Source organism: Nothobranchius furzeri, chromosome 5, assembly GCF_043380555.1.
Source record: "Nothobranchius furzeri strain GRZ-AD chromosome 5, NfurGRZ-RIMD1, whole genome shotgun sequence".
NCBI lineage: Eukaryota > Metazoa > Chordata > Actinopteri > Cyprinodontiformes > Nothobranchiidae > Nothobranchius > Nothobranchius furzeri.
Genome location: NC_091745.1, coordinates 72875852 through 72886912, shown reverse-complemented (window position 1 = coordinate 72886912; position 11061 = coordinate 72875852). Strand labels below are relative to the sequence as shown.

General features: G+C 43.0%; 2 protein-coding genes across 3 annotated transcripts; both read left to right on the top strand.

The window, feature by feature from the left end:
- Nucleotides 1–263: 263 nt before the first annotated feature.
- apoc2 (apolipoprotein C-II) lies at nt 264–2210 on the top strand. 2 transcript variants are annotated; one of them, XM_015950128.3, is made up of 4 exons: nt 264–520; nt 788–848; nt 965–1121; nt 1255–2210. In XM_015950128.3, exons 2-4 carry the CDS (start codon nt 800–802, stop codon nt 1337–1339), a joined length of 291 nt encoding a protein of 96 aa, XP_015805614.1. In that variant the 5' UTR covers nt 264–520; nt 788–799; the 3' UTR covers nt 1340–2210. The 2 variants fall into 2 exon arrangements, with proteins under 2 accessions (XP_015805614.1, XP_015805615.1); XM_015950129.3 differs by having other exon boundaries at nt 438–563.
- A 3963-nt stretch (nt 2211–6173) lies between these two features.
- Nucleotides 6174–11061, top strand: LOC107379393 (trypsinogen-like protein 3). Its single transcript, XM_015950127.3, has 5 exons — nt 6174–6328; nt 6405–6543; nt 6774–7027; nt 10487–10620; nt 10733–11061. The coding sequence occupies exons 1-5, from the start codon at nt 6289–6291 to the stop codon at nt 10925–10927; spliced, it is 762 nt and encodes a 253-aa protein (XP_015805613.1). The 5' UTR covers nt 6174–6288; the 3' UTR covers nt 10928–11061.

The window sequence follows — 11061 nt, the reverse complement described above, 5'->3', positions numbered from 1 at the left end:
AAATCACAGAAATCTTTGGTTTAATTACAAACCAACGTATTTATTACTTTGTCTCCCGATCCAACCCAGCGAGGATGTCTTGTTCAGCGCTCGACGGACCCGGGACCATCCTAACAGGACTGCTGTCGTGTGGTTTGAACGCATCGCCTCCATTATGCACGTAACGCGGGCTGTGCTGCAACTCACCGCTCCGTACTGGGACCTCATTCTGGTCCGATCGATCAAACTACGACTGTGACTCGTTTAAACGTGCGTTCACACTTACAGTTATGTAGGTTTTCTCCCCTCTGCAGCATCAGATCTACAGATCTGAACCCGACAAAGACAAAATCTTATTTCTAAAGCGTCACACACATATGTAACGGGCGCATATCAGACAACAGCGCTGGTTTATCTCCCACAGAGTGCACTTTGGCTCTGAGAGCAGCAAGTCAACACATTAACACTCCTATATAAACAGCTGAGGCCCGCGGTGCAGCCGACTCCGTCGTCTTGTCACAACCTTTTCTGGACGGGAACAGTGAGTACCAACACGTTTGCTTCACTCGGTGAACGATTTAAAGGTGATTTTATTTTTATTTAACTGAAACTGGACTGAAGGCAGGATGTCGGACAACATATAAAACAATTAAAAGCTTTGTTTCCATGGCAGATAAGAGCAGTTATGGACTGTTAATAAAACCGTATGAAATCGGCTGAGTTTGAAAATCTACAACGATGTCTCACCCTGGTGGATAAAAGTGGTTCACGTGTGTGTGTGTGTGTGTGTGTGTGTGTGTGTTCACAGATCTAAAGCATCATGAACAAGCTGCTGGTTGTTACTGTGCTTGTTGCCTTTCTTGCTCTCAGTAAGTGTGTTTTCGTCCGTTTTACCGTAGAACTGTTGTGTCTAATGAAAAGGTTGTAGGAAGCGTTGACCTTTAACCCCCTCACCTGTTCTGCCCCCGTCTCTTTTCATTTTCAGGCGTCGAAAGCTTCCGTGTGCCAAGGCAGGCCGAGGAAGACGAGGGGACTCTGACCCAAATCACGGGAGCCGTTAAGTCCTATTACGACAGCGCTGTCAACACCGTCAGCGGCTACGTGGAAAGCATCAAAGATCTGAAGCTGGAAGAGAAAGCAAAGTAAGAGATTTCAAGATTGTCTCAAGTCAACAAATAAATGAATTTGACATTAAAATGTGTGTGTGTGTGTGTGTGTGTGTGTGTGTGTGTGTGTGTGTGCGTGCGTGCGTGCGTGTGTGCGTTCTGTTCACAGAAACCTTTACCATGAAACGACCACAGTTTTGGGCACCTACGCCGGCATTGCGCACGACCAGCTTTACCACTTTTTTCACCATTAATGTTCTGAACTTCCTCAGCTCCGTTGTCTGACCGTTAAAGACCATTCAAAGGCCCAAACAGCGACATGAATCCAAGAAACTTTGACGCAGGACAGCTCAGATCCATGGACTATCATATCTTACCTGCTGAAGATCACCATTTGAGTATTTGAGTGGAGAAAAATGGTTTTGTTTCTAACTGGATTGATAAGCTAAAGGCTAGTTGCAGTTTGCCATCTTAAAACAACTTTATCTGAAATGTTCCTTAGTGATTCAGGCAAATTCTTCCTTATCTACCTTTACACTGATGTAAAGTATGCATTATATGATCATTCTAGCAGAAATTTTATGAAATTACACCTGGAAGGGAAGCTAGTGGATTTAGCTATGCTGCTAAGCTAAGCTAAGCTAGGCTAAAACAACTAACAAAGTTAACACAATATGTGCAGTTCTTATCTGACTCTAAAAATAAGCATTATTGTTTTATCTTATTGGCAGATATATATGCTAGCTAGCTAGCTAGCTTACCTATAGTTTTTCTGTAACCATAGAAGAACCATGAAACAAAACTAATTACATTAGTGTAAAGTTGATTAAATAGCTTGGATTAATTTTGTAGAGAGCAGAGTTGTTTAATGACAGCAGTAACATGATTCACTGTTACTAGTGGTTAGCTCATCAATCTGATCAAAGTTAATCTGTTTCTCTAAAGCAAGTTGGTCAAACCATCATTTCCTTTGGATAAATTGTTAAAATGTCTGTAACTTTTGCACAGAAACCCACTAAAACCACCTCAAACAGCAGCTACAGACGTGATGAACACTCTACTCTTTATGGTAGTTTCTCAGGAGGGGTGGGGCCTCAACTAAACACTCAACTTCCTCCTTAAAAACATCTCTAGCACCAGCTACTGGTGATTTGTTTCTTCATCGTTGCTTCAGCCGTTCACACAGAGTACATTTACATATTTGTGTCACATCTTAAAATAAAGTATTTATACACAAAAGGGTGTCTGTGTATTATTTAAGAAACATAATTGTAACGTTAGCTGTCGGTGGAGGGACTGGGACACAGAATGAATCTGCAGAGAGGTGCAGGTCTGAATGGATGAAAAGATTTACAAAACACACACACACACACACACACACACACACACACACACACACACACACACACACACACACACACACACACACACACTCTGAGCCAACAGCCGAGACCGTGAAGGCTTCTTTGTCGTGCCGACGAGCGCCGATGCGAGACCTTTTCATGGAGTGATGAATGTGTAGATCTACAACATGTAGACACGTCTAAAGCTGTAAAAACAAAAGAGATAAATTAGCTTCCGAAGGATCTGATCATCAACTTTTGTACGGAGAAAGAGAAGTGGAGCCAGAAGATGCTCTGAGTCTAACAGCAGATGAACTAAACACATCTATTTAAATCCATTATATCTGCAGATAGATCTGTAGCTATAGATATTGATATATAGACAGGGCCAGATTAACACTTTGTTGTACCCTAGGCAACAATGTTAAAGGGCCCCATCATCACGACCCGATGATAACCATAATGTGGTCACATACAGAATATTTTACTGTAATATGCAGTAAATATACTCAATACTTGAATGCCTGACATCACGTAACCCACTCAGAGTAACCTTTGACCCACCTTGTGTGGACTGACCAATGAGGAGAGGGTCTTAACTTGAGGCCCTCTCTTCATTGGTCAGTCTGCATGAGACTGACTCTCAACTGACGTTCAAAGTCATTGGCAGCGAAGCATCTCTGTGCAGCGCAAAAGCCCCGGTGGACAGTTTGTTTATATGGTGACCATATTTCCATTTCCAAACAAGAGGACAGGGGATCTGTGCCTATGACGTCACACTATGGCAACGCCACACAAACCATGTTGGGACCCATTTTTGGTAAGAACTAAATTAATATCAGATTCTGCCAATAAAAGGACTCTAAAACAATTCATGTGTAAATATTTTGCATATTTATTGCAAAATCTCATTTTTCTGCTTTAGTGCTGCAACAAGGTTTTATTAATAATAAATTATTATACCTTTTGGTTTACTACAGCATCGGTAAGCTTCCTGTGCACAGATTATTAAGGATGCTTGTTTCAGCTGTGAGATTAGACGATAGGATCAATGAAAACATAAGTTGTCACACACTCCATGGAAACTTTCAGAGAATCCACAAATAGTGGCTTTCAAATGGTTTAGTTACTTTTTGCAAGTTTAGAAAAGCAGCAGATGAGACAGCATGTCTGATAATTTAGTTCTTCATCTGATAATATTAGAACATGTCAGTAATGTCTGAGGGACTTTTATAAACACTGTATAACTAACACTGCTGGAGAGGGTATGAACAGAGGCTTCTGGGGAGCCCAGTTATTGGGGGGGCTTGGCCCCCAAAATGTCTTGAAACGGCCCTGGGTGTGTGACTGAGTTTTGAAGGTGATCTGAATTGTATCAGATGTATAAATATTACATAACTTATTGTTTCATACAGGTAGAGACATGTAGTGGAGATAAATCTACCGACATTTTACTTTTCAACACTTTGTTTTGTTTTCTTGTTTTTATTTAACTATTTTCCTGTCCTGTCTGTCTCTCATCTTCCTGCATCTCCTCTAAACTCTCCAGAAAATCTGCTGCCTGGATTCTTACTTTTTCACCTCATCAATTACTTTTGAGCAGACCAAAGGGATCTCCTGACCGCAAAGCGGAGAGCGCGTTTCGATGCTGCGTCAGTGAGGTGAAATCACCGCAGCACAGGTGATGAGCTCCGCAGCGGCAGAGCACTTCACGCACAAATGAGACAGAAAATAGAGAACATGTGCGGACATGAACGATCGTGTGCTAATTATATATTTTTGGTTGCGCCACTTTGAGAATGAACCGTGCGCTGGACGCAGCAGCCTGGAGCGCTGCGCCACAATGATCAGCGCTCTGCCGCTCTCTGTGCTCTCTTCTCGGAAGAGTCCATGAATGATGTAATATAGGTAGAAAACTTTTTTCCGGCTCCCCTGGATGTGTAGGATATACAGCTCCCCCATAATTTGATCCCTGCTCCTGGATGAAAAGCCGGACATTTTCATCAATACAAGAACCCCCCCAGTCCGGACGCCCGGACAGAGAGTGAAATGTGGACATGTCCGGAGAAAACAGGACGTACGGTCACCCTAGTTTAATATAAAGCGGGAGATTACAGACACAGTAATTTGCTCGTGCTCTTGCTGCCCTGGGCCCTTTAGAGCTCGTGGGCCCTGGGCAATTGCCCAGTTGCCCGTATGGTTAATCCGGCCTTGTATATAGATATGCATTTATTATAATAAAACACAGAAGAATCGTTTCTTTCTTTCTTTCTTTCTTTCTTTCTTTCTACATGTTTCGACTAAAGCCTCTAGTCATCAGGGCTCACCGGTGATGGTGGCGTCACTTCCGTTTATCTGCGAGCAGCAGAGGACGGTGTCACCTTCTACTGCCTGCACAATTTACTAAACCCTGGCATCCCTTTGCAAAACAACCCTGCCATCAAATCTCGTGACATGTTCACAAAATGAAACGCGTTTTCATTTGGTAAACGCAGGCATATTTAAACCTGACACACACACACACACACATGCCATCCACTGAATAGACACAAGTAGCTTTTGGCTGAACACTACCACTGAAGAGCAAAACTGAAAACACAATTAGAGAAATGGAGCACACTGAATCTATTACAACGCCCACTTCTCTCATAGACAAACATTAGACATCACACAAACTTTGAGACAAAACATTTTATTTTGACACCCCCCCCCCCCCCCCCCCCTCCCATTCAAGCATAATCATGGGGCATCATGCCTCCGGTCTCTGGCCAGAGGGCCTCGTCAACATCACAGGTGATGTCCTCCTCTTTCTCCTCCTCCCCGTCCTCCTCCTCCTCCTCTTCCTTTTCCCCGTCCTTCTCTTCCTCCTCTTTCTCCTCCTCCCCTTCCCTGTCCTCCTCTTTCTCCTCCTCCCCGTCCTCCTCCTCCTCCTCTTCCCTATCCTCCTCTTTCTCCTCCTCCTCCCATACATACCCCTCTCCTTCTCTGTTGTCTCTGTTCTCCATTGCTCATCAAACAGAACAGAGCATCCAGCCTCCTTTCATGCTGAAGTCCCTGATTGCAAACTGCTCACCAGACCTGAAAGTTGTGAGATTTGAATATTTGTGTGTTGTTAATTGAAGCTTTGAGAATTTATGTGAGAAGTGTGTGTAAACCTGAAAATTGTGTGCCGTGTTTTGACAGCAAGGTAACGTGAAATTGACATCAGAGTGTAACGGAGGAAACTCAGAGTTCTAATATGATAAGGAAATCTTAAGAAGTGATAAACTGAGTCAAGCGATTGGGAACAGAAGTAGAGGTTGTGAAAATTATGCCTCATTTTTGCTTTTCGAGTTTTAGCAACCTCACTGGCTTCTTCTCTTGTTGTTCTGTAGATCCTTAACCTTTTCTTCCACTTTTTATTGTGATCTTTTCAATCATCTATTTTCATTGTTCTTGTGAAGTACCTGATTTTTTTAAATCTTGAGAGGTCATATTTAAAAAAAACTTTCTTCTTCTTCTTCTTCAAAACTATACCCCCCCCCCCCCCCCCAAAAAAAAACACTCAAATACCTACCCAAAATCTAAATGAACAAAAACCTCCTGGATTTGTTGGACTGTAATTTTATGAAAAAACATTTTTGCTCAATTGCGTTACAGGAAACGATGCGTCACTCTGGATGAACACGCTGCTTACGGGAGGTGTTGAGAACGTCTCTGATAAGATCTACAATCAGAGTTATTACAGGGATTAAAGCTGAAGGTTAACTGGAGCTAAACAATAATGAAATGGTCAGTTCCACCCACTGTTCCGAAAACGCCTGCAGGTATAAAACACACATGTTTACACGCTGCAGCTACAGAAGAACCGACACAACAAAATGCATCTTGTCCTCCTGGCTGCTACGCTGGCTCTTGCAGGTATGTGAGTGAAACGTATCTGAAGCTAAACAATTTACCTTTTTCATTTATTTTTATTTATGCTGACGGTTCTTAGGTGCACACCCCCTACACGACCCAAAGGAGTGCCAGCCTCACTCCAGACCCTGGCATGTTAGGCTCCAGGGAGGAGCGTCCTGCAGCGGAGCACTCATCAATGAGTGGTGGATAGTGACCTCCTTCAGCTGTGCACTATCGTAAGTGAACCAAAAATGTTGCATCCTTTTACTTTCAAATTTCTCAACAAATGACACCCAGGGCTAGGGTTAAAGAAACCAGACAAGCATACGGACATATTCGATGTAGCGCACTAGACCTTAATCAACCGGTTGTTGTGTCTGATGAAGGCATGAAGGTTCTTAGCCATGGACTCTTTTTTTCAGCCCAGTTTTGATGATTAAAGACCCTCTCCGTTGGTCTTTTGCAGCTCCTACAACACGATTGTCTCTCTTGGAGAACACGACAGAACTGTGGAGGAAGGCACAGAGCAGCGCATTCCCATAGCCGACGTGATCCTCCACAGTCCCTACCGCTCACCTATCCACAGCCTCGCCCTGGTGCGTCTGGCCGAGCCCGCCCGCATCGACCAGTACGTCCAGCCCATTCCTCTGCCCAGCCGCTGCCCAAAACCTGGGGAGACCTGCTCCGTCAGCGGCTGGGGCTCCACCACAGCCAACCAGTGTGAGTGAATTTCGAGGTGCCAATGTAGAACCTCATTCATTTTAAAAGCTCTTTAAATGTCATGCTCTGAACATCAGCCCTCTCACTTCAAACCAAACATTGCCATAAAATGACACGGGCACAAACTCGACATCCCCAGCGACTCACAGATAGCAGACAAAGACTGCATCCCTCTTTGGCCTTTCTGAAAGGAGAAAACCGACAACCCCCTAGCTGGCTGGGAAAGAACTTCACTCAGTGCGTTTACATGCGCATAAAAAAACAAACTTTTGCCATGAATAGACTGAAGTTGTTTTTTTAAATGCATGTAAACACGTTTGTCTTGCTGAAGGTGAATTGATTCTAATCGTGCTAAAGCACCCAGATAATGCAGTAGGAACCCGAATGCATCTGCATGTAAATGGCTCTGTCGAGCTGATACCGGTGTTTCCTGGAGGTGACGCTACAGCGTAAGCAGCCCCAAAGCAACACGCGAAACACCAACAAACAGTACAGCACGCATCAAATGTGCTGCAGCGTTGTTGTTGTCCATTCCTTCGACCATTGTGCATTTCCCATTTTAACGTCATCTGCTTCACTCTAGCTAGCTTTTGTTTACTACTCGAGTTGCTATAAGCTAACCAGAAGAATGCGACACAAAGGGGTGCATGTCACCACCCACTGTACCGAAGTGGAACAAACTTCATTTGAGGGTTTGGTTTCCTAACGTACATGTAAACTAGGATCAAGGCTCACAGGTTATCACCTTAGATCAACCTACATCTATTTAGATGTGTGTGTGATAACTGAATATTAAGGAACTAGGATTGGATCAATATTACATGTAACTTGTACAAAGCTTTGCAACCTGTAACATGTTTTGAAACTGTAACTTTCATTTTGTATTCTTGTTTTGTAACACATAACATGAAACATTCATTTTGTAACTTGCAAAAAAAACAACCAATGTACAAGTTTTAAATCCCAACTCTCAAAACACACATCTCAGTCTACACGTGCAAAACGTTTTGTCCCAATTCTAGGCTTGCTTCCCAAACAACCAATGACAAGCTATGTCTGACCAGCCAATCATGAGTCTTGGATTCCTGTCCAAGGCAATTCCTGTTGGAAGTAAGCTAGAATTGGGACACAATGTTTTGTACTTGTAGACTTGAGTTTTGTAACTGTAGACTGAGGCCTAGTCCACACGTAGCCGGGTTTAAAAAAAAAACGAATATCCACCCCTCCAAAAACTTGCATCCACACCACCTCGTTTTAAAAAATAACTCTGTCCACACGTACCTGGATAAAGACGTTGTTAAGGACATGCCAGACCTGTAGGCGGCAGTACTTCCCCCGTTCTTAACCTCGTCCTTCGTCTGTGGTCTTCCGCAAGGAGCAGTAAAAAGCGCTTGGACAATTGATAAAGCGAGCGCAGCTCTGAGGGCATCCATGCTGTCGGCTAGTGTAAACACAGGTCGCACACGTGATGTCAGCATTTTTGTGTCGTGGAAAGTGACGTTGCGGACCTTAAAACTCCGGTTTTGTCCGTCCACACGCAGACACCCAAAACGGAGAAAACGCAGATCTTCACTTTGGCCGGAGTTTTTAAAAAGATCCGTTTTCGTGTGAAAAAACTCCGTTTTCGTGTGGATGACAGGCCAAAACGTAGAAAAATACCTACGTTTTGGCAGATCCCCGGCTACGTGTGGACAGGGCCTGAGATTTGTGTTTTGAGAGTTGGGATTTAAAACGTGCACATTGATTGTTTTTTTTTGCAAGCTACTAAATAAAAGTTTCATGTTACAAAATGAGAATTACGTGCTACAAAACTAATTTACCTGTTACAAAACAAAAGTCACAGTTACAAAACATGTTACAAGTGACAGAACTTGGTACAAGTTAAATGTAATATTGTCCCAATCCTAGTTCCATAGAATATAGCCTTCCTTCCAGCATGATTGAGACATCAGACATTCGTTGTAAAATTCTAACAAATTTGTACCTTTAATGACAAACTTTTAAATTTAAACCTCAATTTCATCATCATGTGTTGTGTGGTCTTTGTTCAGTAACCATTTCTTTCAACCAGCCGCGCAGAAAACTCAAATTCTGGTAAATGATAAAAGGCCTGCATTTGATATGGCACCTTCTAGAGTCCTGGGACCCCCAAGGCGCTTTACAACACACTCAGCCATTCACCCACTCACACACACATTCACATGCTGGTGGTGATGAGATACATTGTAGCCACAGCTGCCCTGGGGCTCACTGACAGAGGCGAGTCTGCCGTACACAGACACCAGCAGCAGGCAAGGGGGGGTTAATTGTCTTGCCTAAGGACACAACGGCAGGGACGAACTGAGCGGGCCTCGAACGTGCAACCAAAATTTGCAGGACCTTTTCAAACAATGACTTGTTTCAGCTAAGGTCTAGTCATCATCAGAGTTCGCCGGTGTCCGTTTATCTGCGGGCAGCAGAGGACGATGTCCTGAGGATAAACGGAAGTGACGCCACCAACACCGGCGAACTTTGATGATGACTAAAGTTATCAGTCGAAACATGTAGAACAAAGTACTGGATTGTGAAGTTAAACAGAAAAAATGTACAAAAGAGAATAAAGAGGCTTTTCTGTCGTTTTGATGTACAAAATAAAGATGGTGTATTACCTCCTTAAACAAGCTTTAATCCAGCTGAATGTTGTTTGCCTTAAAGGCAAAAACCACATGACCTATCACTAGATTTTATTAATGTAGCTTTGTGTTTTTGAACGCAGCTTCTGTAAAAAGAAATTGTTTATTATTTTATTCCTATTGACTTTGCTGCAACACCACTCAACCACTGCATCGTTTTCTGAAGCTGAATGAAAAATTGAAAAAAAAAAAAATTATGGTTCGAGACTGAATCTGTGTGTTAAAATTCAATATTTTAATCAACGTTAATGAAAACCTAACAAAGCGCACAAATCCTATTCACATCATGTAGCTGCAAAAGCCTCACGAAAGGCGCTGATATCTTAAAGCCTCATTAGTTTTGTTAGTGTCTCCCTGAACTTCTGTTAGTTTTGGTTGCAAATCCTTTTCATGCATACAGAGCTAAAACTAAAGAACTAAAACATCAAAGAACAGAAGACATCGAGCTTGCTGCATTGCTCAGGTAAACATTTCAGTCATTAGCAATTTCAATCTAATTGATATTTCGGTATTTTCAGCTCCAACAAAGCATGAATAAATATTTTTAATCATGACCTTTTCAAATCAGTTTCTAAGTGCTCTTCAAAATGCCCAGTCAGTGATCAGAAACAGTGGAAGCTGGCTGAAAACGTGCACCAGGACTGTGCTTTCTACTCCACATAAACGCTTAATGGAAGTGATTCAAGACGACTTGAGAAACAATGGACTTTACTAACCTGTACCCGAGAGCTCAGGTACTCCACTTGAATGACTCATTAACAGCTTTTCATCGTCCCGTTCCAAACAGACGAGCCCTCTCCAAGACTCAAGTGCATAACTGTGCCCATCGTGGATGATCTGACGTGTGTGAACACTTTCCCTCCTTATCTCTACTGGGGCGTTATGGTCTGCGCTGGTCAAGCAAACACAGATAACTGCCTGGTGAGCACAGCAACCAGATGAACCGATGCTGATTAGTGTTTTATTGTTTTCCAACGAGTGGCACTGATTCTCTACAAACACCAAACGTTTGTATTCTGTCCTGTTTCTGTAGAGTGACGACGGCAGCGTGATGGTGTGCGGTGGCGAGCTGCAGGGCGTCACATGGTTCAATCACGGCTGCACAAACGCAGCTCATCCCACGGTTTACACCAAGATGTGTGACTACAACGGTTGGATCAATGAAGTGATGGATCAGTACGCACCAACCGAGCTTCCATCGACAACGTTTAGCGGCACAGAGGCGTGAAGCTTTTAATTCACCAACGAGTCTGACGAGACTGTTATAAACCAGGTGGAATACTTGAAATCATTTTAATCAACAATGCCGTGTTACTTCTCACACAACATTGTGAAAATAAATAAAATATGTTTTTCAAGTTC

Excerpts from the sequence above, each read along its gene's own strand:
- apoc2 (XM_015950128.3), top strand. The coding sequence starts at position 800 with ATGAACAAGCTGCTGGTTGTTACTGTGCTTGTTGCCTTTCTTGCTCTC. Across the intron at positions 849-964 it reads TGTTGCCTTTCTTGCTCTCA|GCGTCGAAAGCTTCCGTGTG; the intron begins GTAAGTGTGTTT and ends TTTCATTTTCAG. Across the intron at positions 1,122-1,254 it reads AAGCTGGAAGAGAAAGCAAA|AAACCTTTACCATGAAACGA; the intron begins GTAAGAGATTTC and ends TTCTGTTCACAG.
- LOC107379393 (XM_015950127.3), top strand. The coding sequence starts at position 6,289 with ATGCATCTTGTCCTCCTGGCTGCTACGCTGGCTCTTGCAG. Across the intron at positions 6,329-6,404 it reads TGCTACGCTGGCTCTTGCAG|GTGCACACCCCCTACACGAC; the intron begins GTATGTGAGTGA and ends GACGGTTCTTAG. Across the intron at positions 7,028-10,486 it reads CTCCACCACAGCCAACCAGT|ACGAGCCCTCTCCAAGACTC; the intron begins GTGAGTGAATTT and ends CGTTCCAAACAG.